Source organism: Pocillopora damicornis, chromosome 6, assembly GCF_964200805.1.
Source record: "Pocillopora damicornis chromosome 6, jaPocDami1.2, whole genome shotgun sequence".
Lineage (NCBI taxonomy): Eukaryota > Metazoa > Cnidaria > Anthozoa > Scleractinia > Pocilloporidae > Pocillopora > Pocillopora damicornis.
Window position 1 is genome coordinate 24,508,788 of NC_142675.1, and position 27,946 is coordinate 24,536,733.

The 27,946-nt window shown below is 36.9% G+C and overlaps 5 protein-coding genes across 9 annotated transcripts; 3 read left to right on the forward strand and 2 right to left on the reverse strand.

Annotated features, from left to right (window-relative positions):
• Positions 1–393: 393 nt before the first annotated feature.
• Positions 394–6,545, reverse strand: LOC113676192 (sperm axonemal maintenance protein CFAP97D1). The gene is made up of 6 exons (XM_027192816.2): positions 6,307–6,545; positions 3,217–3,344; positions 3,033–3,113; positions 1,736–1,909; positions 1,334–1,387; positions 394–1,091 (listed from the first exon to the last, which is right to left on the reverse strand). Exons 2-6 carry the CDS (start codon positions 3,307–3,309, stop codon positions 834–836), a joined length of 660 nt encoding a protein of 219 aa, XP_027048617.2. The 5' UTR covers positions 3,310–3,344; positions 6,307–6,545; the 3' UTR covers positions 394–833.
• Positions 3,462–5,954, forward strand: LOC113676190 (dnaJ homolog subfamily C member 21). The gene has a single exon (XM_027192813.2). The coding sequence runs from the start codon at positions 3,641–3,643 to the stop codon at positions 5,384–5,386; it is 1,746 nt and encodes a 581-aa protein (XP_027048614.2). The 5' UTR covers positions 3,462–3,640; the 3' UTR covers positions 5,387–5,954.
• Positions 6,546–7,608: 1,063 nt separating the features above from the next.
• Positions 7,609–12,453, reverse strand: LOC113676193 (AP-1 complex subunit sigma-2). Of its 3 annotated transcripts, none has more exons than XM_089209693.1 (5): positions 12,297–12,453; positions 12,012–12,190; positions 11,245–11,353; positions 10,978–11,115; positions 7,609–9,106 (listed from the first exon to the last, which is right to left on the reverse strand). In XM_089209693.1, exons 1-5 carry the CDS (start codon positions 12,297–12,299, stop codon positions 9,062–9,064), a joined length of 474 nt encoding a protein of 157 aa, XP_089065819.1. In that variant the 5' UTR covers positions 12,300–12,453; the 3' UTR covers positions 7,609–9,061. The 3 variants fall into 3 exon arrangements, with proteins under 3 accessions (XP_089065819.1, XP_027048618.1, XP_027048619.1); XM_027192817.2 differs by having other exon boundaries at positions 7,609–8,010; positions 12,297–12,429; XM_027192818.2 differs by having other exon boundaries at positions 7,609–9,198; positions 12,297–12,429.
• Positions 12,454–12,783: 330 nt separating this feature from the next.
• Positions 12,784–21,994, forward strand: LOC113676276 (WD repeat and FYVE domain-containing protein 2). 2 transcript variants are annotated; one of them, XM_027192918.2, is made up of 12 exons: positions 12,784–12,998; positions 13,131–13,198; positions 13,491–13,564; positions 13,915–13,969; positions 14,498–14,648; positions 15,473–15,621; positions 17,124–17,250; positions 17,794–17,899; positions 18,657–18,758; positions 19,859–19,989; positions 20,837–20,945; positions 21,083–21,994. In XM_027192918.2, exons 1-12 carry the CDS (start codon positions 12,838–12,840, stop codon positions 21,113–21,115), a joined length of 1,266 nt encoding a protein of 421 aa, XP_027048719.2. In that variant the 5' UTR covers positions 12,784–12,837; the 3' UTR covers positions 21,116–21,994. The 2 variants fall into 2 exon arrangements, with proteins under 2 accessions (XP_027048719.2, XP_089065815.1); XM_089209689.1 differs by having other exon boundaries at positions 12,795–12,998; positions 15,473–15,589; positions 17,128–17,250.
• Positions 21,995–23,464: 1,470 nt separating this feature from the next.
• Positions 23,465–27,537, forward strand: LOC149044587 (adenosine receptor A3-like). 2 transcript variants are annotated; one of them, XM_089209691.1, is made up of 2 exons: positions 23,465–23,595; positions 26,011–27,537. In XM_089209691.1, the coding sequence occupies exon 2, from the start codon at positions 26,131–26,133 to the stop codon at positions 27,040–27,042; it is 912 nt and encodes a 303-aa protein (XP_089065817.1). In that variant the 5' UTR covers positions 23,465–23,595; positions 26,011–26,130; the 3' UTR covers positions 27,043–27,537. The 2 variants fall into 2 exon arrangements, with proteins under 2 accessions (XP_089065817.1, XP_089065816.1); XM_089209690.1 differs by lacking the exon at positions 23,465–23,595 and adding an exon at positions 25,657–25,795.
• The last annotated feature ends 409 nt before the right edge of the window (positions 27,538–27,946 follow it).

The window sequence follows — 27,946 nt, forward strand, 5'->3', positions numbered from 1 at the left end:
CATTTCCACCTTTACCACTTTTGTCCAGAGAAGACAAATCAGGTTCAGATCACAAAAAAATTCTCTTCTGGACTCTAATTTCTAGGGGCAATTTAGGGCAGTAATAACAATTAGTGTGTATCCTTGGTTTCTGTGTCTTGAAGCTGTTAGGACATTCCTTACTCCTGGGTGGGAATTTAGGTGAGGTACTCTTTGGAATTCTCAAAAAGGGTGTGCTGCCCAGTTTTCGCATTATGACACAATTTCAGACAAAATTGGCCACCCTCACTTGGTTCTTAATTTTTTTTTTTCAAACAGTTACTCAGTGTAAGTAATTCTAACCAAATTCAAACTTTTGGTGCTTCACATTAATCAAAGTAAAAAAAAAATTTAATGAAATAAATTCATGCAAGCTTTGGGATTGTTCACACTTTATTTCATGTCAGCCTCAGGCTTCATTGTCACACTATGAAAAATAGTTTAGTTGTCTTTTAAAAAAAGTTGCAAAAATTCAGTTCTAAAAAGAAATTAATTCACTCATTCAAAGTATTTCAGCAGGCTCTAAGGTTTTTTTTTAACAGTCATATAGAAACTACATATTTACTGTACATTAAGTGGAAAGAGTTTACTTTATTTCCTCTTACAGCACAGAAATATATTGAGGTGCAGACTTTTAAAGTCATAAGAAAAATGAAAATTGCTTTTTTGAAAAGAAAAAAACAAAAATGCAAAGGTAACACACTTCAAATTATCACACTTGTCTGATATAAAATCTTTTGTACAATTAAAATGGTATTATAAAATGATAAATCTTAAACGTTGCACTCTCATAATTCATAAATTAATTACTGCCATTATTCTTTAACAGCCTCTTTGTCTTCTTCAACTTTGTTTCCATCATCTGCACCTTCATCATTATCAGTTGGTTCAGGTTTGTTCTTACCTTCCTTTCCACTTTCCACAGAATATATGCTGTGTCTCTTGTCTCCTTTAGCTCGCTCACTTTTCTCTCCTTCCTTTGGTTTCTTCTTGCTCATCAGCTGTTTGTACCAATCCTTTGGATATTTGGAAATATTGTCCATATATGTTTCATTGATTTGCCATTCATCTTCCTGAAAAGCATGATCAGAAATACTCAGTTCAGTAGCTAGGGGTTTAACAGCCTACCCAGGGACCCCACCCTGCACAGAATAATAACCCACTCAAGGCAATTTCCTGTGCAGTCATCATTTTAAAGGCCTCAACAACCAGCCCTTGTTTGGGAAATGAAGTGGAAATGTTTGAAGTATCTGTCTACTTAACATGATTACAAGAATAAAAAAAATGATGGTACAACAGAGTTACTCTTCTTTACCCATTGAAGATGATTATAATGTGGTTCTTTTGCAGTTATCCTCTTCAAAATAGCCTGCAGAAATAACAATAAAATCAATGAAAACTTGATGAAAATGAAAAAAGCTTGTAGGGTTTTGCAGTACAGGATGGGAGATGAGAGTCAAAGATAAACGTGGATAAATGTGGAGAATTTCACTCCTCATTTCCCCCCCCCCCCCCCCTTTTCCTTGTTGCCAGGAATTTTTGGTTAAGGTTGTAAACACTAGCATCTGGCATTGAATTTACTCTTCATCTTTTACTCTTTTTCTTGACAAAGGGTACACCTTAGCTTAACTCTTTTGCAACCCAGCAAAAATAATGCAAGATCAAAGGCATTGTTTGCGGTCTAAAGCCCTTTCCATAAACCATTATTGTTTCTTGCCTGATTTTCATGAGTAACTCTAAGGAGTTCTCTCTGTCTTTTTGTCTTGTTCAGACTCTTGTGTTCATAATCATTTCTGTTGTCAACTCTGCCTCGTGTCCTCATAACAAACGACATCTTTTCCAGCAGAATACGATTGTCTCTTTCTATTGTGGCTAATCTCTCTTCCTCCACCTAAACAGAATGATTTTAGTCATTGTTATAGGTTAATAAAAAATAACAAAAATACTTGAACTGTTGCCAAGGAGATTAAAACTACTTGATAATGTGCCTCAGAAAATTGATATATATTCAAAAACAAATTTTTTTATCAGAAATATCCCACCTGCAAAAAATATTCGTGTGTATCGACTGAATTTAGCAGTATAACATTCTAAACAAGAGATAACTGAAATGGACTCAAATTGCTGTTCTCTGTTTCATTCCAATGTCATTTCCTTTTCCCAAAATTTGATCGCCTTTCAATTCATGCATGAACTTCAGGCTTTGTTCACTTAATTTTTATGCTCTCAGGACTCCATCTTTAGAGCCTTGGAGACGCGGGTTGAAAGCACGTTCAATTAGGTTTCCCTTTGAGGACGAAGAGCATTGTTTGTAAATTAGTATAGCTAAATAATTTCTTACGTGCCTCGACGCGTTGAGAAAAATGTGCTAATGAGATTTCAACATTTTTGGACATTGCTTCGCTTTGTTCGATCAAAATTTCCATTTCAAAAGCAGTAAACAATATTCAATGAAGACAAAGCTGTATTCTAACGCGAGCATATTATTTCGATGACACGGGGAAGTGAGTTCATCATTTCAATTAGTAACTTGACTCTGAACAAACAGGAACAAACTGCAAAAAATTACCCGTCGTGTTTCAGCTGGCGTGAAAACATCGAAATACCTTCGCGATTTTCGACAATTCTGCGCGAAATAAAGCACTAAAGTGGTGTAATGGTACAATAATCTTAAACAGCAGGATGCCATGAAATTTCTACCAGAGAGTGGACGATTAGAGCCAACGATTCCTTTCGCAATTTTAACTACTTTGCAACAAACATCAATTCATTGTCAATACAATACACGCTAATCGCCCGTAAAATTAGCAACTATCCGGCCATCTGCACGTATTTCTTCTACACCCCAATCTGTGCTTAAAATCGTCCAAACACAAACCTCTTTTTAACATACAATCTAATCAGACAGAGAGTTCTCTACGTCTGTTTACACAACTTTAGATGTACTATACTTTGGTATGATACGAAAAAAGATTCTGCGCTATTGCGCCATTCAATTCAAACATTCACAATACCTGTAACTTCTTTAACTTTAGATGCAAATGCATATAAGTCTGGGGAGGTTTGTTGTCGATAACTGCTTTGGCAGACTGAACCTAGAGATAATACAAAACATCAGGAAAGGCATTAAAGCAAATAAACTCAAACCGCGGTTTGTGCCGCGAAATAATTTAGGACGCGCACAAAACTGAAACAAACCTTTCTTCTGTGCGTGTTATAGCTACTCATGTCCCATCTTTTCTTTAGAAGCTTGTTATTGGCAGGGGTAATTGGCTGGTAGGATCTATGCATCTTGATTTTCAGTGATGAGGAAAATCAAATATGAGCTGAAGAGAGAGACAGCAATAACTTCAGATGAAGAGACTGAGACAATTTGACCGTAGCTCCTGGCGTACCGTTGCTTAGCGACTGATTTGGCAATGTCAATCTTTGAAACAGCGGTCAGGTAAGCATGCGCAATCAGCTGTCCGCCATATTAAATTCGCCATCATCGATAAACGTGGTATGAGAAGGTCACTTTGAAAATATTCATTTTTACGGGATCTTTTCTCCCGATATAAATCATAATTACGAAGAGGACTTTTTTTTCATTTCCGCGATCTGGGAGGGCCACGATTTTGAAATGCCCCGCTGTTGTTATGAAATATTGGGGGTCGAAAGAGACGCAAGTGATGCTGAGATAAAGAAATCTTACAGAAGACTTGCTCTCAAATGGCACCCAGATAAAAATACTGACAACTCCGAGGAAAGTACTCGAGTATTCACAGAGATCCAACAAGCTTATGAAGTGCTTATAGACCCACAAGAGCGAGCATGGTATGATAAACATCGCGAACAAATCATTAGAGGAGGAGATGACTATGTAGACAACAGTATCAATTTGATGAAGTATTTCAGTGCCAGTGTGTATTGCGGTTTTGGAGACGACGCACAAGGATTTTATGCGGTTTATGCCAATGTTTTCGAAATTATTACAAAAGAAGATGCTGAATTTGCGGATGGTCAAGATCTGGAGGTACCTGAGTTTGGAACATCCACGAGTGATTATGAAGAAGTTGTTCAACCTTTTTACGCTCACTGGCAGAGCTACTCGACTCTGAAATCTTATGTATGGTTAGAGAAATACGACCTCAGAGAAGCACCCAATCGAAGGGTTCAAAGATTGATGGAAAAAGACAACAAGAAAATCCGAGATGCCGTAAAAAAAGAGAGAAATGAAGAAGTTCGCGCATTGGTAAAATTCGTTCGTAAAAGGGACAAGCGTGTCAAAGCATATCTTGAGTTACTAAAGGAAAAAGACGAGGAAAGGCAACGAATTACAAAACAAAAACGTCTGGAAGCCTTGCGAGAAAGGGAGAAGATGTTTGAAGCGTACAAAGAAGAAAGCTGGGCCTCTTTGTCCGGACTGGAGGAGGACTTGGTCCAAATGAATGTTCATCTGAACAGTGAATTCGGCAGAGATAATGACATCAATGAGAGCCAATCAGATGAAGAGGAAGTGCAACAATATTATTGTGTGGCTTGTGATAAAGCATTTAAAACAGAGAAGGCGTTAGTTAACCACGAGAAGTCGCGGAAACACAAAGACAAAGTCGCTGCAATCAAACGAGAAATGGCCGACAGTGAAGATATAGATGAACTTGCGTTACACAATGGAGAAAACGGCGTAAATGAAGATTACGATGCCAGAATAGAGTCAGAGTATTTGAGTAAGAGACAACACAGTGTCGACGAAACTTGCGCAGATTTTGTGAGTGTTGGAGAATTAAATCTGATGGACTCCGTAGATCTGTCTACTATGAGAATTAAAGGTAACAACCGGTACAAAGTGAAGGTGTTGCACGAGAGGAAACGAGCTCTATCAGGAATCGGAGAGGGAGATTTGGAAAGGGGAGATGAAGAGAAGGAAGCCGCCAACGAAGAGAGCAATAGAATGGAAGCAAAATCAGATGAACGAGAGGTGGAGGAAACTACAGGCAATGAAAAGAGCGAGGAAAACGTACATGAAGACGATAGTACGCAAAATTTGTCAAACGAAAACAGGATAACAACAAGTGATATTGATAATAAAGAAACGGAAGAATGTAAAGAGAACTTGGAATCACAAGAGTCTGAGGGCGATAGACAGACGACTGGTGCCGTTACAGAGAAAAGAAAGCCTAAAGAAGGTAATAAAAAATCGCCACAAGCGAGTAAAGAGCCAGCAGCAAATTCTTTCAAGTGCAACGTCTGCCAAGATTCATTTCCGACAAGAAATAAAATGTTCCAACACATTAAGGAGCTTGGACATGCACTGAACGTGGACAAAAATCGTGAAGCGGGTGAGTCGCAACGCCAAGCCAAGAAGAAAGGCAAGAAGAAACGTTAAGCTTAAAATATTAACTTTATAATTTCGAAGTATGCCACTTAAAAGCAGTTATTATTTACATATTTTGGTGACACGGGTTCTTGACGATTTTACTTTCCGAGGTTGAATGCTTTCCGAGGTTGAATGCGTTCCGACCCGTAAAGTATGCAGAACTCGAGCCGAATCAAGCGAGGTTATTTTTGTCTTTGTTAAGTCGTAAAACTATGCAGGTGTATTTGGTTTAATTGACATGTATCGCCCTCAAGGTGCTTTTCTCCACAATATTCTGTCTCCAGAGCTAACTTGTTCAAATAAGGCAATGTTTATTTACAGATTTGAGTTGCTAATGGCGCTAATCATGTTACGCAAGACACATCTACTATGATGCCTTATAACGCAAACCACTATTATAAATAACAAATATTAACGCAAACCAATATTATAAATAACAAATATCGGACTGATCTCCTACCTTGGAAGGTATCAAATTACCTCTTGGATTAACTGCAATATGTTGCAGAAATATTTTAATCACCCAAATTGTAAGAAAATATGCATATTCTACGAATAAATTATTCAGAGTATTAAATAGTATTGCCAGATCTTTGCATGTTATAACCAAACAAGCGCTCCTTTCAGATTTAAGACGTTTCGTTTTTGTCTTCTCATTTCGTGACCTCATTCACTTCCATTCGTGACATTGCTCAGCAAAATACCCCCATGATATCCGGTTTCCCGCGGATTTGTTGTGCTAATGACGCGCATTCCAAGTTTCCGGCGCTCGCGTAAATACGTCAACTTATTAGTTGGGGCATAGAGAGAGTCGGCAAATAAATGAAGACTAGACTTGAACTTCGTTCTAAGCTTGCATGAATCTGAAGCTGTAAGGAACAGGTGGTGGAGTGGTCATATCTATCATGGAGTTCTTGTAAGTCACTTACCCACACCACATATCTTCAGTTCTGGGACTCTCAACCCTTCGTGACCCGTACCACCGCCTCCTACGTCATCTTATTGTGTTTTCAAACGTGTAACGCAACTTGATGATGGATACATAGATACTGAAGTTGTAAACGGATCTCGGTTACACTTCTCAGTCAGCCTTACGGGCGATTCAGTCTTACCTGACTCATAACTAACGAGAACTGCTTGCTCCCCAGTTAGAAAACGTGGTAGACTCTTCTTGTCAAGCAAAGTAAATTCTTTTGATTTTTAAATTAAAATGTCAGCCTTTGTTTGCCCATTTTCCTTAAATTAATCAAATTAGATTACTTAAAATCAATTGAAGTCGCAATAGCTGGCTTCCGAAAACAGCGCTCTGTGGTTTAAAAATGTCACATTGTAATTAAGAAAAGTGACCAAATGGTTCTCTATTAAAACATTTGTTTTTACACCAAGGGCACGTGTTTATTCTGGCCAATTACCGAAAGCGATGATTAATAACATGAACAATTGGAGAAAACAGGTGACTGACAGCATAAGGAGCCTAAAATAAACGATGGTTACAGAAAACTCCACAAGACGTGTTTCTTACTGTCATTCGCAAAGAGGCCGTACGTGTCCTTAATTCGAGCAATAATCAGATTAACTCTTCCCTCCTAAAATTACAGCGTACTTCGAAACAAGGTCAATTACCGCTAATCTTTACTGGATATTTGAGAAGAAAAATTCAAGCACCGAGTGCGTATCAGGACGTTATCAAGGTAACCATGTGAAATACGACTTCCACTCCTGCTGTAACACGTCAGAGGTCACTTTCTCCGCTAATAATTCTTCACAGGACTACCCTCCCGTGAGATCATAGAATACTATTTGTATAGGGAAATAAACAAACAGGCAAGCAATACCATAAGTGTACATAGTGCAATGAAATACTTGAAAGTTGCTAACAGGCTTTACGGAATACTTACGATTTGACACAAAACAGTCCACAGACTTTGGGAAGGCTTTGTACATCATTGGGGTAAGCACGCTTGCTATATTAGGTCTATGGCTCTCCGTTGTGGAATATGATCGAATGGAGGGCGAGTGAGTGGGTGGGTGGAGTAGGAGAGGTTGCCTGCAATGGAGTGGGATCTCATCTAGGAGGCCGAGCAATACTTCTAACTTCTCCAAGTATTGGAGACTTTGGTTAATAAAAGGCCGCCAGTAATCCGCTATGAGGAAACATTTTCTAAGAATGCTTCAAAAAGGAGGACAAACATTGACCTGTAGAGGAATTCCCTAATGAAACGAACTATCAATTTCAACTTTTTATTAAGAGCTTTAATAATACTTCAACAAATTTACAACGTTTTAGTTGCATACGAGCCTATGAATAACAATTGTGTTTGATTAATTCAACCACTCACTAAGAAACCTACAGCAGAGATACAGAGCATTGGAGGATTTCAGATAAATGAAACTTGAAAGTGCGTGGCATCCATTCATTCAATCAACAAACTCCTTTGGCTCAGTACAGTTTTTTAAATTTTTGACAATGGTTAAGAGGGTACTAAGAAAAAAAAAAATACTGAAACCCCTACCCTGCCAGGGACAAGAAAAGGAAGCTATTACTAATATCACCTGCCTCCCCTCCCTTCAGCAGGTAACTTGTACAATCATGACAGACCCATTTCCTCCAATGTACGTTGAAGTTCCCCTTCCTGTTGATCAAACAAAACCACATGAACTACAGCAGGTTAATGTTTCAGGAATCACTGCTAGAAGTGCATCACTACAAACTTTTAGAATCCTATTTGGTAGGCTGTAATCACTATCAGTCTGTCAGTTTTTGTTTTGAGTTATCAAACCTTACATAAGGAGAAAAGCATTTCTTCACTGGCTTCATTTTACAATTCCTTACAAATCAAGTGACCATTAAAATACACCTTGCAATCCATGTGACTTAACCCTTAAACTCCCACTAGTGATTAGCATGTAACTTCTCCCTATAATCTCCATACAATATCCAGCAAACAAGTAATGAGAAAACTCAAACTCATCAGGTAGGAGTTGTTATTTTGATCTAACACAAAATTCTTGTGACTAATTTACAAGGAAATGTGTAGCAGCAAGAAGGGAGAATTAAATTCAGATCTTGGGAGTTAAAGAGTCAAGAGGCTTATATTAAGTTTTATAAATAAGTAATTATTATCAAACACAACACAAATTTTAGTAACCTGCTATTAATTGATATTTCGTGTCAATTAAATAATATCTCCAACTCTGCATTTTATATTAGTTTCAACTCTATAAATTTAAGATGATTTTAGTCTAGGAGAAAAGCACTCTAGAGCAAAGGAAAAAAAAAAAACTTTGAGGTACATTTAGAATGCAGTTATGGCAGTTCCTAGAATGGTGTATTCATTACAAAGGCAAAGAGGAAACATGAGACATTAAAAAAAATACTTCAAACTATATTTGATTGAAAACTTCTAGATTATAACTAATTAATATTCAAAGAAGAAATATGCTGTACATTTAGACCAAAGAAACTGATATAGAACCTTTTAAACAAAATGTTAGTTTTACAATGTAATTTTGGAGTACAATTTGACTAATATACGGTTATAAATAATATTGGACTGTAAACTATGGTTTAAACATGATACATAGCATCTTCTGTTGTGACTGGCACACCATCATGGTAATAAAAGAATTCGTGGAAGTGAAGATAGTTAGACCAGATGCTGAATAAGCAGCAGAGAAGACAGTTCAGACCAAACCCATTTCTTCCAGCGTGCGCTGGAGTTCACCTTCCTGTAGAACAAAAGTATCAGAGGTAGACATTTTACAGATGAAAGAACTCAGGCAAGACCCATTTCCTCCAAAGCACTGCGCAGTTCTGCTTCCTGTGGAAAAAGTATGAAAGCAAGGCAAAGTGGAAGCTCAGAGGAAAGGATTAGCAAAGATATCAAAGGTATAAAGATGTCTGTAGGAAAGTGACACTATCTGCTGTCACTATGTGAAATCAAAGTATTTCGGCATGCAAAGACTAAAACACCTTGTTGTTATAGTTCACCTCGATTTCTGCAACATAAAAAAATAAGGGTATTACCCCATCCCCTAGATGGAATGCTAGTCCATGCTAGTTTCCCTCAGAATTTTATCAGGTTTCCCTGATAATTCACTGATACCTTTTTCAAACTCATGACTCCTGGGTGGAGAGAGGCACTGGAAGAATATAGATTGTCTTGTTCAGGAATACAAAACAATGAGCCTGCTCAGAACACAAACATGGACATCTTCATCCACAGGCCTTCACATCACCTGATGGGCCTTTGCCCATTCCAAATGTTGTGTTGATAAAGAAGAGGATTTCTTTGATGATTGAAAATTTTACCAAATATTTTAAATGGCCTCCTCAGGTAAGTGATGATAAGAAGAAACTCATTACTAAACACTACCCATTTCATGATTCATGATATCTACATTCTCCCTTACAAGATTGGGTATAGGACATGAAGTGTGGTTTTGAGAATCTATATGTTGACATTGTTGAAGACAAAAAAAAAAAAGACCGGTGTCTAGGTGAAAACACAGAAGGTCTGAAATGTGACAATGAAAAAAAACTTGTTAAAGAAACTTAACAAAAAGAGATTTTGCAATCAAAGGTTTATTTAATGATGTAAGCCACACATTTTATTATTTACTTTTACCTTATTTCTTTTACCATTATTTCTTTTACCATTATTTCATTGTGTTGCTTTAAAATGTTAAAATGTTTGAACAAAATTAAGGGCAATTTAAGAAGTAAAATCAAATTATATTGTATCTATTGTTAGTATTAACAATTTTCTCACAACAAAGTTGAGTAAAAATTCTATATTTGCAGCACACATATCACTACGAAAAATGCTTATGTATGAAAGCTTTTATTTCAGTTGGAAATCAACTTGAGCAGTTTTAGGTTGTTCATTTTTTCAACACTAATCTGGTTAATAGTACCACCACATTTAAAACAGTTGAACTATCTCACAATATACAACAAAGTGACATAATGCAGACATGAATAGATTTAATAGGATGTCACTGGTGACTAAAATAGTAGAATTTAAAGAAGACAAGCCTTAAAAAAAGGATTATGTAAGCTCCTGAGGTTTACCTGTTGCTAAACACATGGTACAGTTATAAAAACTGAACAAAGAAGACAACCAACATACAGCATAAAATATCACCTGATCAGAATGAAGATGACTTAGAGGATAACAACACTACTAAAAAATTTCTTACTGTTTGCAAACAGTGTATACTTTTGCTGACATGGCAATTTCAAGTCAAGTATCAAAAGTGATTTGCAATGTGTCATTGCCTGTGCTTCCCTGTACTCTCTGATTGGCCTATAAAGTTGAGTCACAGCAACCAATCACTTTATACAAAAATCAAAAAACCAACTATTAAAAAACCCATATTTTTCCAGACTAAGGCCTTTTCTGTTTAAATATTTTGAATTCTTGTCAGCTCCTTTTGATATTTGTATTTGTTTTGAATGGTCATTACATAACTCTGGCTTTGGTTTTAGAATAATAAAAAGAACACTGAAAACAAGGAAGCTTTCCTTTTAAATCAATGCAGCAAGTTTCTGAAACCAGCTTTGTAACTTTTTATCAAAAAAGAAGGTTTCAACCTACCTCCTGAAGAAGATCTTGGGCTGATATTGCTTTCAGGACATTTTTCTTGCTTGTTTCTTGGATCTCTCCTCCAAGAATCAGTTCATCCAACATAAAATAAGCCTTCTCAAAATTAAAAATGATATCCAGCTCACAAACCTTTCGGTAAACAAAATCAACACATGAATGACATAAACTTATGCTCAATATCAACAAACCGAAAAAACAAATAATCACATAAGGTTTTCTTGATTTAGTCACAGTGAAATTTGTGATTACTGTACTTACACTTCCGAAATATTTGTCCAGAAGCTCAACATATCTGTGGATTATCTCCAGTGTGAGAAGTTCATTATCATCTTTCTCTATTGCTACACAGAAATATAAGCTGGCGTATCTGTGCAATACAAGGAAACAGAATCTTAGAATTAAACATATTCATTTGGGATCAATATCTTCATTCGCTTAGTTAACAAGTAATTATACGATAAATCATTTCACTTCAAACGATAACACAAAATTTTTCAATTCATCATCCAATTTTCTGACGAGGGTGTAGCAAGAAACTCCTACGTTTAGAAAGTATTTGAAAGAGTATAGGTGTTTCGCAGTACAGTTGTTATCATATATACACATGCATGATACGCGAAGAGTGTAAAGTTGTTCTTCATGTACAAATTCAACAAAGGAATCCTAAAGCTCCGCTAAGCGATCAAAAGTTTTCGTTCAACTTCATGCTAGAAGAGCATGTTTGACTTGTCTAGCCGTCTTTCTGAGCCTCGCATTAAAACTTTTCATCCAACATTGTGATCTCATTCTGATCAAACCCTTGGCAAATTTTCGATTGTTTAGCCACCCCACGATGTACATCAAACACGATGTCCATCGAAAATGTTTGATCGTTTAGCCGGGGCATTAAAAAGAACACCAATCAATCACCTGTCTTTGTCTGACCATAACCAGACGTGCCTAAGTTTCAAGTCACTAGACATGGAATGGACACATTTCAAACATTTAGTTTCTCGTATAAGAATATCCTAACTTCCCTAAACTACCTTTTGTATACAACTTTTAGATCCTTATACTCAAGGAAACTGCACATCTTCGGTTTCCGAGCAAGAACAGTCGTGATCAAATCCCGTGTGATCTTTTTCTTCTCCTTCTGACTAGAGGCCGTGTACCATTTCTGCAGTCGAAGTTTACCTTGACGGCTGAAAAGCAGCATAAACTGAAACTAAAATATTGCAGAGAGGTTAACCTCCTCTTTACGTACTTTCTCAAAAACGCTTAAAGGAAAGAAGTGATAACTTCGATCGAGTGGTAATGTTGGAAATACTCACCATCTTGAACAGATGCTTGTACTGCAGGCTCTGCTTAGTCAGCTGGGATTCTCAGTTGACCATGCTTGCAAATTATTATTATTATTATTTTTTTTTTTTTGGGCACATTTGCAGTCACGCTGTCACTCACGCAACGTCTATTGCACATTATACTGCTCTGTAGCGTTACTTAGAATACCTTGAACGATCAGCACTGCTTTAACAGAACTTGATTTGTTCATTAAGAATATTATTTGTGATTAAACCATGTTCAAGCTCATTAAAATCTGTCTCGCCTCAAACCTAATAGGTATCACGACGGTGAGCTAAAATACAATTTGACGGTTTTTTTTTTGGTTTTTTTTTTTACACTACCGTGCACTAGAGAGTCTTCGAGGACTTAATTGTAGCCACCATCATTATCTGATAAGTATTCTTAAATTGTCAATGAGGTTCGAGGCCGTTTTGGACTTTTGACGTCATTTTTTAATCAGATCACTTCCGGTACAAATCCAGTCTGTTGCATGTTGGGAAAACTTTCGTGTCTCTCAAGCAAGCTGAAATGGCGGCGACTATTAAAGATCCAGAGGAAGACTCCTCTAGGCCCAAAGGGAAGCATATCAAAGCTGTATTGGTGAATAAGCTGGAAGGATGCAGTGGTGTAGTAAATATGGCCGTTACTATTCCACACGAAGATGCAGTAATCAGTGTTTCTGACGATAAGTGAGTGGAAGCTGCTTATCGATCGATCTTCGAAGAGTTGTGCTATTTTCGATTGTTTTGATCGTAAATCGTATCCCATGTAAGTTCAGTTTAGGTCGAAGGTTAATTTCATGTGCTTTGTTTCTCGTCCAGGAGTATAAGGCTTTGGATCAAACGAGAGAGTGGGCAATATTGGCCAAGCGTTTGCCATGTAATGGAGTGTAAGTATGGATAAATTGTATCTCACATCTACTTGCTTGACTTTCCTCCATGTATCTCCAGAGAGCGTTCTTTTCATTTCCTTTGTATATTTCAGAGATAAGTTCATAGCCTTTTCGCTCGAAGACATCTACTCCCTTGTTAATGTTTGCTGAAAATCTTTTAAACTTACTGAATTGACTAGCTAAGTATGAGTGGGTTGCTCGTTACGAAAGTTCTTGTTGATAGAGATTTACATGCATTTTATATTTTGGTGAAATCTGGTTTCAAGTATTCAGTTAATTTCTTTTTTAGCCGAATGTTCCGCCTTAGATTATCATGGAACAAGTAGGAGATTGTTCGTAGGACTGGACGATGGAGCAATTTCTGTAAGTGCATATGAATCATGTTTGGCTCAGGCCGATAATGATCAACAGTACATCCACTATTGTGAAAATCCTTAGTATATCTAGGGCTGCTACCTTGATGGAAGAGTGTTGGAAAACTTCCCTTTTGAACTTTCGTCAAAATCGTAGTCATAAATTGAGATTCAGAGAGTTGATTCTAAACTCGAAGTGGCTAAAATTAAATTCTGGCACAAAATGTTTCGTTAACCAAACATAATATCCATCATGTACAGCATTTTGGCAAGAAAGACTTTCTTTAGAGTGCATAGTTGTGTATATGCCAATTATTCCAGAAGAAAAAAATTGAAGATTTGTGTGTTACCTCTGAATAGGAGTTTGAAGTGTCTGAGGATTTTAACAGACTTCATGCTAGTAGGAAGTATTTAGGTAAGTGCACAATGTCACAAAAAGATCAGTGTATGGTTGCTTTGGATATTTGCATGTACTGAAATTATGACTTTTCAACTTTTGTTGAAAAGAAAAGGATACATTTATAATCAATTTCTTTAAGTTTCCATACAAACCATGCAAAAGTTTGTTCCAAAGTCTGTTTTTCACATTCTAGTGGGTTGTGGGAGTTAAACAGTCATCCTGGAATGTGACATTGTTTTTTAATTATTGACACCTTCTTGGCATTAATTTGTTCAAACAAAACTTAGGGCTCTAACCAGATCTGCTCAGAGTGATCCTTTTCTAGATGATGCTGCCCTTTGATATCACTTACTTGCACAGTATAGCTTGATCAACCGCAGCAATCATACAACAGCTAAAAAATTAATGTAAGTCAGGGGGAAGGAGAGGAGCTAGCAATGTGCTGAGTGGCTTCATGTTCTAAATCCTATGGGCTTGGGTGGAATGTAGCTACATAAATGAGCTTTAGTAAAAGAGCTACATTTTATATTTATTTTTGTTTAGCACACATGAACAGATTGACAGGAATTGTGTTTTCACTGGAGAATGAATGGCTGCTCAGTGTAGGAAGAGATAAATATTTACAGTGGCATGACTGCACAACGGGCAAAAGATTAGGAGGATTTCAAACTGAAGCTTGGTGCACATCATTGCAGTATCCTTAGCAATCAAAATGTTAATGGCTGAACCCATTCACTCCCAAGATCTCATTAGTAATTCTCCTTACTGTCTGCCATATATTTCTTACAGTGTTAGTCCTGATAATTTAGTATTGGATCAACTGATAATCCACCAATTCATATCTTTCTTTATTCTCATCACTCACTTGTTTCAAATTGTATTCATATTGTAAGGAGAAATTGTCTTGGTCACTTGTTGGAGTTGAAGGTTTACCCTTAAGTCTGACTTAAACATTGAGCTCATGGAAACAAAGGAAATGATTGTCAAAAAAAGGAGCTTTTGAATGTACACAAGTTCTCCCTGTATACTTATCAGACATTGGAGATTAGAGAATTCTGTGGCTGCTAGGCAGTATAATCTGGTTATATCTTAATTCCCTGAACTATTTATAAACCCTTTTAGCCTCAGGAATGACCAAAAATGCATTTCTCATCACAATATGAACACATTTCAAGCAGAAAGGTTAGGAGAAGTAAGAAAAATTTAACCTAGGGAATATTCCTTGATTGAACACCAAATTCTTTCATTTAAAATTGAGAAATGTCAAGCAATCAGTTTGGATAATTTATATTTTAATCCTTGGAGAGGTAGGGTTATCAGACACAGAGAACATTCTCCTGTTACTATACACTAGTCTCTTGCTGTTGAACCCTGAGAGGATTACAGTAACTTACAACTATAGATTACAAATTACCTTCTAGAAAAAGGTTATGTTAGACCTCCAAGATACTCAAACCCTGATGTAGCTGTCTTAAAATGAGCATCTGCAACACTGCAGTCTTCCTTAACACGTTTCAGATTTGATGCTGAATCCAAGCATGTCTTTGTGGGAGACTATGGTGGCCACATTAGCGTTATAAAACTGGAGTCAAGTTCACTATCACTAGTGACGACACTCAATGGCCACTCAGGCAAGTTACGTCCATGGCACTCATGGTTTGGCACAGGTGATTTAGCTTGTGTCCTGTGCTGTTTTGAAGACTCTTAGAAACTTTTTACACTGAATTTAAAATTAACCACTGAAATCTTTCTGGGTCATGTGTAAAGTAAAAAGCACATGAGCCTACAACACAATTTCAAGAACTGAACCCATTACACCTTAACATCATGCATATTATCCATACTGTTCTCTATACATTTCCTAGGTTCCAACAGGGAGAATTTGTAAAACCATCAAGAGCTTTGTTAGTTGCTGATCATTTCCTTTATTCTCACGACTTAAACCTTTTATTCAGGGGTGATATTGTACGGAGAAATTAGAAAGTTGTCACTCTTAGGGATTAAAGGCTTAAGGAGGCTCCATAAGCTTTTTTGTCTGCGCAAGATCTGAGTGCGAACATAGCACAAGCTTTTTAAGTGTCAACGTGCAAAACAAACATAGCACCTTGATACAATTGCATGATCATTACCTGAAAAGGTGTGTTAAAAACAGTTCAACACAATACAGTTCTTTTTGTGATGGAATCCAGGAGCAACTGCACCTGTAATATTCATAGGCTTTCTTCTGAAAAAGAGGTCAACTGAAAAGAAAACACAGTGGGAAAGATTGCCAGAAGGCGACAGATTCAAAAGTCTATGCATGAACAGATACTGATCTTGGTGAAGTTCTATTCTATTATGTAATGTTTGGCAACGAAGAAAATAGGGATCTTTTGAGTGAGATCTATCACATTTCCTTTGGTGGAACTTTCTAAGATTTTCAGGACCATTAAACATATTACCTGTTGATAAAAAAAAATTAATAAGACCAAATTTGAGATGGAGGAAGAAAACACAAAATTGCAAAAAGTGGGGAAACTGCCTTTGTAAAACCTTTTTTTTTGGCTTTTGAATGATCGGCTGGACAACTTTCACAAATTGTAAAAATTTTGAGAGATTTCACTGGAGCAAATTGAAGAAAATCAAAGGCAGAGCCAAATTATGGCTGGTGCGCCTCTCCACTTAAAGCCTTGGCATAACAATGAAAATCATTTTGATGATATTTACTGCAGCAAGCAGTAGTAAGAACCTTGCTCATTGCCTTTTGATGGCTTTTAGTGACTTCAAAAAGCAAAAACATGAAAATTTTCTAGAAAAATGTTACGCTGATGCATGCACTAACATAAAGCAAAAACCCTATGGAGGCTCCTGAACAATTTGCTTTTCTGAAAAAAAATAAGGCAAAGTCTCAACAGGAACTTTGGTGGCCCATGCCTCAAGGGCTTCCTAAGGTTTCTTTAAAATGAAGTTAGGTAGGCTACATCTCCTGGATGGGATTCTGCTCATTCTGGGTATATCCCAGCATTAAACCAGGTGTCTATAGCAAGAGAAAAAGACTAATTTTCTTGCTCGAAACTGCCACAGTCAATGCTAGAACTAGGCTCCTCTCATCTGGAGTCTTCCACACATTGCCATTCAAAAATTTTCCTTTCCTTCCATTATTCTATATCATTATCCATTTTGTTTTTAGGAAGTGTAAGATCACTAGCTTGGGATGCTGAGTCAAAACTGTTGTTCTCTGGTAGTTTTGATGAATCTATTATTGTTTGGGACATTGGAGGACAAAAAGGAACTGCTTTGGAACTTCATGGACATATGTAAGGTTTACTTTCTTATAAATTTTTTTAGATTGAACTCCCCTGGCCCATAGGTTAATTCTAATTTCTTCATATCTTCATGGAAAAATTTTGTCATTTTTACTACCACGTCTTTGGAATTCCAAGAGAGAGATAATACATACTGATACATTTACCCATTACGGAAAGTGCTGTTTTGTTTTGCACTTGATGTGTCTTTTGTAAAGGTGCCATTATGACCTTGTTCAAATGATAGGAGATTGTACAATCAAAGTTAACTTTTCAATTCATTTGAAAAAACATGTACCTCCTTCAAACAATTTTAAGTCTTGTAACAAACATGTGATGAGAAGAGGGAAAAGCATCAGATGCTCACTGTCATCTTGTTGTAACACCAAATTCTCTGAATGAACATACAAGAAAGAGTATGTCAGCTTAGAGGGAGAATATCCAATCAGATCTGTGAAAGAGTTTAAGAAATTATGCATTGATAACCTTTACTGTCTTTTACTATATTGTTGATTTGTTTGTTTTTTTGGTTGTTTTTGTTTTTGTTTTTTCAAGAACCAAAGTTCAATCCCTTTGTTATGCTCCACATGCAAAGAAGTTGATATCCTGTAGTGAAGATGGTGTTGTTAGGATTTGGGATATGAATGTAAAACGAAAAGAGGTATGAATGAATCAGTCTTTATGTTCAACTCAGTGTATGTGTCTGTCATGTGCATTTGCTTAGCACCCATAGCATAAGTTGGCAACAAGCAGTTCATTTGATCAATAAATTACAAGTAGTTTGCTAGTCAGTTGTATTCACTCACCAATCAGCCCATCAGCTGGTTAATCTGTTTTAAGTCAGTCAGTTGGTTGATTCATTGTTACTAGGAGACCAAATGTGGACTAAGCCCTTACGGGAATCATTGTTTGTTGCAAGAAACTTAAATCCCACAGATCACTTTCTGCCACAGACACTCCTTTCATTACACTTTTCTCTCTTTTATATACTCTTTGACTTCACACAAATTTAGGTCACTAGAATAGAGGTCACCATTTAAAGAAGCTCTTGATCATTTAACTAATTCTCCTTATCAGTACTTTAGGAAATGTATAGAGAACAGTGTGGAGAATATACAGACTGATGTGAGGGTGTAAAAGCTTAATATAAAATGGATGGTGCAAATTTTCTGAGTTTTGAAATGCAAGCTCCATCACTCCTAAATTTTATCCAGGTTTGAGTCCATGTATTGGGGTTGGTCAGTAGGTTGATTTTGTTTTTATTGAACGTAATGAATATTGCCGATTTAGGTTTACAAGTGCTTTTATTTGAGTTAGAATCATTTAATATTCATGTATCAAATCAATTTGTTACAAAGGAAGGATGTCAATGAGGATTTCTCGTTCCATTTTGACATTTGTTATTTAACTCTTGGTAGACTCCAGAATGGTCACAAAGCGATGTCTGTGAGAGATGCGGAGGTCCTTTCTTTTGGAACTTTAAAGGAATGTGGAGCCAAAAAGCAGTCGGTGTCAGGCAGGTATGATAATAATTCCTACAGTAAATGCTTTGAACCCACAATCTGGAACAAAATTGGTTGATACATGACATTCATCTTTCCATTTCTGAGAAAGTACCAGAAAATTTAAATTTGAAACTAACTGCACCTCATTACAACACCTCTAATCTTTAATCACTCAATTTTGTACAACCACAGAAAACGATTAGATAAAAAAGTACAGGGTGAGAGCGGGTGAAAGTAAAGCCACCGGGGGTACAACTGGAGTGCTATTCTTGAATGTTGCAATCTCAATGGAAATGTGGAAACTTTTGTTGTCCTTGGTTGAAGGCGTAATAGCTAATCGTGAAATATGATTGTGTCGTTGAGAGTAGTCCCTAGAGGGACTATAGTCTGCAGCAGTAACTAATGTTAAGACATGGTACCCGGTCACTTTACCAACGTGTTGATTCGTTGGTGTCTACCAACTCGCAGTCACTTTTAGTCAACTTGCCCAAAGTCGTCTTTGGTCTTTGGTAACAAATCCAGTAACAAAAATTAGTGTCGGCGAGTTGACCAAAGATGAAGGTGAAGTGAGCGGTAGCCCTCGACATTTCTACTGGGTCGCTCTGATAATCTGGTCGTTAAAACCTTTGTAACTGTTATCTAAAACAGTTCTTTTTAGCTCTGCTATCACCCGTGCATTAAGGCATTATAGATAAAATTATTGCTATGATGAATCCGTTTAAAAAAAAATTAAAATAAGGCAGGATTTTTTTTTTAAATTTTCAAGTTTGATATTCATATAGTACGGTGGCCCACAACTGTCACGGCAAAAGAAATAACCTCACGGTAAAAGAAAGAGACTCACGACAAGAGGAAGAATCTCACGGCAAAAGAACCGTGAGGTTTTTTCTTTTGCCGTCAGTCTGTTTCTTTTTGCCGTGAGGTTTTTTCTTTTGCCGCGAGTCTTTTTTCTTTTGCCGCGAGTCTTTTCTCTTTTGCCGTGAGTCTTTTTCTTTTGCCGCGAGTTATTTCTTTTGCCGTGACAGTTGTGGGCCAACGTAATATAGGGAATTTAACTTTAAACTGATCGGAAAGATGTAGGAGAAAAAGAAATATTGTTTAGTTTTTTTTTTCAGCATCATTGTCGGAAATGTGGTAGAGCGGTGTGTAACGAGTGCAGCAACAACGAATCGTCTTATCCAATCATGGGCTTTGAAAATTCAGTCCGTTTTTGTACTGAGTGTTATGCAGATATCACAGATGAGGAGTAAGTCTGATAAGTTGTTGTCAGCATGCTCGGTCAATGTGTACTGTATGGACTTGTCTAACCCCTTCAATGGTAAAACTACAGACGAACCTGTATTATTACATACTACGTTTTCAAAGCCTCGATTTTTTTTTTCTCCTTGATTAATGTCATTTTCACCTCTATTAAGTGGTCACCTTTCGTAAACGGTTGTGGTCACCCTTAACTGAGTCCCAACGGCCTGTTTGTATTGTCCTTCCGGCCCGCATTGAACGGTCATTTAAAATGGAACTACCTAAGTACAACTAAGAAATAATCTTTCAAGTAAAACTTAATCCATGTTTATCTCCCAAAATGAACGTTAATCTAATTTTTGTCAACCGTGGCATAAAATGGCATTTTTTTTTACCATTTTTCATAATACTCCTATTCTATGGAGCCTTTCGTAAGCGGTCAGCCTGTATTGAGCACCATTCCCCGTGAGTGACCGCTTAATACAGGTTCAACTGTATTAGCGTCAGGGACTAGATGGCATGTTTCCCGATTTATCGTTCGATACACTGGCATTTTAGGGACACAATGGGCAAGGATTAAAGGAGGTTTTTCTTTGCAGGCTGTACTTAAGATAATCCTCTAAATGTAACGAAGATTTTGATGTATGATGTATCCATGCTCAAATAAAAGGGCCAGCGAGTGATTCGTGCCCTTGTGTGAGAATTACGCTGTTTTAAGAAAGAAAAAACAACGCTCAGTCTTAGGTGAACTTAGTCAAGTAAAAACAAACTGTCAACCTCATTAACAACCCTGTTAAGGGACAGAGTCCATATGTCCGTTAAATAACTTAGATATTCTTATATCTCCAATTCAGCCGAGAACCTCTAGCTGATTTTCACGACGCAAAACATACAACTCGTTCGTTACATTTGGATCTCAGTAAAGGAAGATTACTGACTTGTGGTGGTGATAGGATTATTAAGGTCAGTTTGGCGTTTCCTTTTGAATGCCTTTGTTTGAACTCTCTACTCTTTCTCGATATCTCTGTACAAGCTCAGAACTGATTTTCGTTTCCAGGTACTTCAGGTTGTTTTGACGTGGAATATGTGTTTTCTTGCAGATTTGGGACATAAAAGCAATTCTCCTGTCATGAGCATCGACTAGATCTCTTTGAGAACTCTTAACATTTCGGCAGTTACAAGATGGTTGGATGTAATTAAACACAATTTTCTTTCGCCGTTCTAAGCATCCTGAGGCCTTGTGAAGGCAAACAGATGTAGCAACGGTGGACTCGTCATTTTGATCTTAAACAACTGGAATAAATCTTTAATTTGTTCCAAGTTTTATACAATCATTTAATTCTCGTCCGATTAGATGTCTTGTTACTTGATTTTACGATGTGTTTTGTCACCAGGCCGCTGTTCAATAATGTTACGTAACATACTTCGTAAGCTTGCATGAAAACTTGACCAAGGTTTTTTTGCAATGATTCCTGTGAACGATATCACACTAAAATCGTAGCGACGCCTTAAATGGACAGCAAACCCGTCGCCAAACTGCCTGCAGTTATTTTTGTCTAGAGAGCAGTTTCTCTTGTTTTGGACTGGTGGAAACAAAGCAAATTTATTGTAGTTTTTAGCTCTTCCATTAATAATTCCCATTAGGTGTTTTTCTGTAATGGTTGAATTTTAAAAATAGCTTTCGTCATTGAGTAGGACTGATTTCCTCTTTTCAGAAACTTGATCTGTGCTTTCCCAAATTTTTCACCCATAAGAGTGGACAGAAATTAGATGGTTTCTCGCTTATTATTGCAGAAAGATTGTAGAGTGACTCATTTATGATGAACCGCCTTGTGTTATTAAAAGTAAGAGTATGGTGTAAAATTATAAACAAGTAAAAACAAATGTATACTTAAAGCTTTAATGACTTCTCTCCTATTCGGAACGATATTCAATGATTATATGATGTAGGTTACTTTGTTAACTTACTTCTTATGTAATTTTGAATAAAAAAAAGATCACGATTAACAAAATATGGTCTTGTGATTTCTTTCGTAATTCAAGTGGGCTTGCTTGCCTCGTATATTTTCCCTCTAAAGAGTAACGAATTCAGACAATCGTGGGACAATTTGTGCACGCCTACATGAGTAGGATTTTTAAGGAGGGCGGAGTTTGAATTAGTGCAGGTGTTATATAGAGAGCGAATGTAAGACACGTAATTGCCATGATATATGATCAACAGTTACTGAGAATCGTCTAAGCTTTTTTCCAAAAACTTAGCGAGTCGTAAACTCGAAATTATGCTTGAGGCCAATTAAGGCCATGAAGGGCATTTGTCGAGGATGAAAAGGTGAGGTAATGCGCGAACTGTGTTGAGTAAGTAGATTTTTGAAGCCATAAGCTTCTTTAAGATACCTTTGTTTGGCCAAGTATTGTAGAGGTTTTAAAGAAAATAGGCAAAACAGGTGAAGTTGTCTCTTTAACATGTTCGTAAAATTACCGAACGGTTGAGCCACGTACGATTGAGCAGTACTTATGATTACGATCGGATGGAAGAAATGAAAAAGGGTCTCAATGTTAACTATTAGTCGTAAAACGACAAAGATTTTCATTTAAGTCCAGTATTGCACAGAGTAACGAAAATGATAGATTTGACGAAATTTTGTCAAACCGAGTAAATGTTGATGGATTTTACGATTTCGTCGGATTTGATGGATTGACGATTCAGTCAACTTCGTCAAAGCGAAATCAGCTCGGCGGATTTGACGATTTTGGGGAATTTTCGCCATTTTCATTGCTGCATGCATTTCGGGACATATCTCAAGATTTTATCCGTAAGGCGAAAAAAATTGACAAATTTTAACCGTTAGTCGTGAAAAAAGTCAGCTGTAGGAAATTTTCTTTGAATCGCAACGGAAAGCAAACAACCGGTAGCTGTAACATGGCCAAATTTTAACCGTTGGCCGTAAGAGCCACCACCGCATTAGGACCCTCTGTATAATCTGAGTGTACCAAAGCAGGTTAGACAGTAACGCGTGAAGAGAAGTTTAGTTTAGCTTGCTTTTTCTTTTAAAGCTGATGCAGGGGCGTTAGAACTACTAAGTTTAAACAGCTGCTGCAGTGGAGACAGAACTACAAGAAAGGGCTGGGTCATTTAAGGTCTTAAACTCAGTGCGGGTGATGTGTTGGAAGAACAGACATCTTTGAATTAAAATTTAATCTTAAAATTTATCGTTTTGGAGAGGATTTTGTAACATTTCTTTAAAACCATAGGAGAAATTCGTATGATCGACAGTGACGAAGTTTTGATGTTTACGCTACGATAAAGTCTATGATGACGTAACCGCTTTGCGGATCGCCTTTACGTCTTTACTGAGTAAACATGACATTATAAAACAAATTTAACTGTCATGTAACTACTGTAATTAAGCACGATGAGCCATTAAGACTTTTGTCTCATATTTGTTTTGAATTAACTTAAATTCAAAGTACTTTTCAAATAAAAAAGAAAAGAACTGGGAGAAGGCTGCGATGTAACGGTCAATGAGAGGCATGGAAAACACTTTAACCGCTGGAAAGGTCACGAAATATTTACTTCATCGTCTTTATAGTTTTAAGTGCCTTTCTCGGGATGGTAAGTTTTGATGCTAGTTAAAAAATAGTGGAGTTAATTTTGAGATAAACTTATTCACAAATTTATTCATAATAAAGGCATAATTGAACTTTTGGCTGTGTCCTGGCTACCGAGCGAATTCGCAAACATGCACTATTGATAAGCCCACGCTTTTTGTTTTGAAACATAGATAAAAGCCGTCAATGAAGAACTGTGGGGTGGGATAAATTACAATTTAAATCGATAATTCTTACTGCCATCCTTCTCAAAGGACATGAACAGAAATTAATACATATCCATCGCGTGAAGGTTATCTCAAGATTGAATATGTCTCGGAAATTTTTACTAATGGATTAGGCACCAACAAAAGAAAATAATTATTTTCTCTTCGTAGGAAATTGTCGTGTGTCAATGACTTGGTTCTTCAAATGAAATTTAGAAGTTAAAAAAATAAATATATGCAGTTTCATGTTACTGAGATACACCATTAGTGCATAATATAACAGCTGATACAGGAAAATGTTCCATTTGTTTTGATGCAAAAATTGCTAAAGCTGAAGTATTAAACATCCCCCATGGTAGATTTAGATGGATAGATAGACAGAGAATAATGGATGAATAGGCGATAAGAATGAATGAATGAATGAATCGAAAACCTTAAGATGGATATCATGTAATCAGCAAAAAAATAAATATGAATTGTTTTGTTCTTTACGATCATTCAAAGATGTAATGGTTTCCTTATACACGAGAAGAACTTGTCTGGTACTGAACATGTTTAAATTTATCAATACGTCAGGAGAATCTAAAATCGCTTAATAAGGTAAATCGATAAGTATTTGTTTTAATTTTTCCTTCTGAAAAGTAGAAGTGTCAGTGAAATGCAGTAGGCCGATGCAGCCGTCATTGCGGCATAAAAAGCAGCCACATTAGTTTAATTACTCCTCCCATGCAAGCTCGTAACCAGTTGCCTCTCAACAAAATGGCAGGTGAAAATAAATGTCACCGGCTAAAAGCCAAGGCTACTTGATAGCTCAACTGTTTAGGCACCTCTTAAAAGCACGGGTGCAAATCCTCATTGGCAAGAAGCAACCATCAATGATGCCTTAGGCTTCAGGAAGGAACTGGTGTAGCTCTTTTGTTTTGATAAAAAAGAAAGTGTATTTACAATTGAACTATCCGTATAGAAAAAATTAGAGCGGTTTGTATTTAAATGCCAAAAGCAGGCTTGTAATGCTGAGACTGCCATTGGTATGGATCGACAAACAAATCTGGCTTAATCTCAAGCATTTCCATAGTACAGGTAGATTAACTTTAGACGTTTGGCACAATACTTTTATATTAATGTAGCGTTACCATTCAGTTTACAGGAGACAACGTTTTTTTATGTTTTGAGTAAGAACGAGGAGCATCATTTCCTCTGTAAATTGCATTGTCTATGGGATGAAAGAATTTAATTGAACCTCGTTTTATAGAAGAGTCTTGGGAATAAAAATTGGCGAAGCGCAATTTCACTAAATTCAAATGCGTACAGGTCGTTTTCAAAAATGATGTCAATAATAAAAAAAAGGGAACATAGCATACAATTTTTTAATAGTACAAACGCAAAAAATGAATACAAGGAAAGAATATTTACAACAAACATTGACCAAAGTAGCTCTTTATGCTACGTGTCATGATTATCACTGAGGGCTTGGAAAAATTCAGGTTTGCTGTACATCTGGTGTGTTATATCAATCACTCTTTGATGTTAGTGTAAGTATCTTGACATATTCAGTTATCGTTTTCACCACGTACAGGTAAAGAAATTAAGAAAAGTGCGGAGATGAGTAGAGACAAAGAAAGTTTAAATTGACAGTTAACTTAGGTGTTTAAACAACTACATTACCATGTTCAAACTAAACATTCAGCTCTGACAGAGATCGATTATATTGGGTGTTGATTTTAGCATTCTGCTCGTGCGGATGTATTCAGCTAGTTTATTCTCTTTTTTGTATATACTTAGATGCTGTCGAAAAGTCGTATATTTCCGCTAATTTTTAATCTTAAATGTTTCCAAAAGTGTGCTTTGATTAAGTTATTATTCAATTTAGTTTTATCACGAATATGTTGACGCTTTTTAATGCTACTAGAGGAAGTACGAAGGACAGTTAATGCAGCCGGAATAAATATTACGCCGGAACATTGCCCCTTGTGAATCAACATTCATTATTTAAGTTTTGTAAGTATGTAAGTAAAATGCCAGAATTGAACACATTTTGAGCATGATAGCCCTTTTTCAGGATGACGTTAAGAGGCATAAAATAAACATAAACATGTCTAGCAAGCAGCCGCCTGAATTTAATTGCGTTAAGACTACATCTCTTTGTTTGCTTGATCGATAAGGTTCTGCGATTAAGGTGCTGAGCTGAATCTTTATTGTCGGATTTCTTTCAGATGTTTCATTCTGTAATTTCGTCGGGAAAGAACATCGACTGAGCATACCGTACAGTACCTACTACAGCCACAAAACATTCACTTACTTTCGGTTGTGTTATTTCGTAACATAACGGAACAATGTCGAATTTCACAGCCGATAATGGAAACTTAACTTTAGCTGTAATTCTTTCCGCTGCAAATATTCTGTTCTCCATCACGGCAATTGTTGGCAACTATCTGATCCTGAAAGCTCTTAGAAAAGTTTTGTCTCTTCATTCCCCGACCAAACTTTTGTTGAGCTGTTTGGCAGTCACGGACATCTTTGTTGGTTTTATACCACAGCCACTCTTCGCTGTCACCATTATTGCTGGCATTTCCACCACAAACGACTTGGATCCAGGAGTGTTACTTTACATTACAAAAATAAAATCGTTTTCAAGTTACCTTTTGTGCACAGTGTCAGTGTTCACATCATGTGCAGTCAGTGTAGACAGACTTCTTGCGCTGTTTTTGGGTATTCGATACAGGCACATTGTTACAGTAAGGTGTGTTTTACTCCTCATTTTTTCTTTTTGGTTCATTGGAGCGTCTTGTGGATTGATATACATCTGGAGACTCGACATTGCCTGGTCTCTCGTCCTAGTTTCCTTGATAATTTTGCTGTTGATCTCAAGTTTTTCGTACACCAAGATCTACCTCAAACTTCGCCATCTGCAAGCACAAGTACATATGCGAGAACACTTTCAACTAGGGGCAACAAATGCGGGAAGAACATCATTGAACATTGCGCGATATAGGAAAACCGTTGAAAGTATATGGTGGGTCCAAGTTGCCTTTATCTTGTGCTATGTCCCATTTGGTGTCGTAGCGACATTAAGAATTCATGGAGGATTATCTGGGAGTGTCATGGAAATAACGCGCAATTTTGTTGTTACCCTTACCTACTTTAATTCCTCGTTAAACCCGTTTCTTTACTGTTACAAGATGAGAGAAGTGAGGCGAGCTGTAAAGATCACAATCGGGGAGATTACCTGCCACAATATAAACTAAATATATCGCACGAAATGACGGTGTCTGTAAAGGTTTTCGATGGAACTAGAAAGACAGACAATTATTAGGGCCAATTATATTACACTCAGGGCGGTTTTGTATTTAATTACATTTTATATCTCGCTATAACCAGTGGGAAGTGAAGGAGAACCATATACTCTGGGCATAGGGCCTTGGGACCGAGAAACGTGCAGCTACATGTCAAAGCAAGATATGTGAATTGTCGGTGGTGACTGTCTCAGGATACTAACTGAACAAAGTCAATAATATTGAATTGAAGGAAGGGCCTGTGATTCAAATAAGGCCTGGGTCTTACCGAGCAGATACTTACATTAGCTTAACACGGTTTAATTTAATGCCATGAAGGGAAAAAAAACTATTGTCAGCCTTCTTTTCTCTCAACATAACGTGTGTTCTTAACCTTATATATGCATGCTGATTCTCTAATGGATGGTGTTAATGGTAATAAATGGAAATAAAAGGTATTGATCGTGATTGTATGAATAGTTAAACACACGCACACACTACAAGAAGATCACCTTCCAAAAAAAAACTGTTTTTAAAATTGAAATACAAATTTTGGGCTCATGCATGATCACTAACAAAAGACAAATCGAATTGCGCTAGCATCTTCAATCAGATTAGGAAGTCAAATCCGGACTGTTTTTGATTTTGATCAATTTTAAGTCATTTTACATGTTAATTTTTTTAGACTGTTATCCACGATCGACACGCATAACTAACATAAGAGCAAAGGGGTAGGTTTCTAAAAAAACTGTGGTGCTGCGTCGGTGGGAGAATATAGCAGGTAATTTAGTGTTAACAACTGAGTTGAAAACGTTAATTAGCCACCGTAAAGGATAAAAAAGCTGACGCTTCGAGCGTTAGCCCTTCGTCAGAGCGA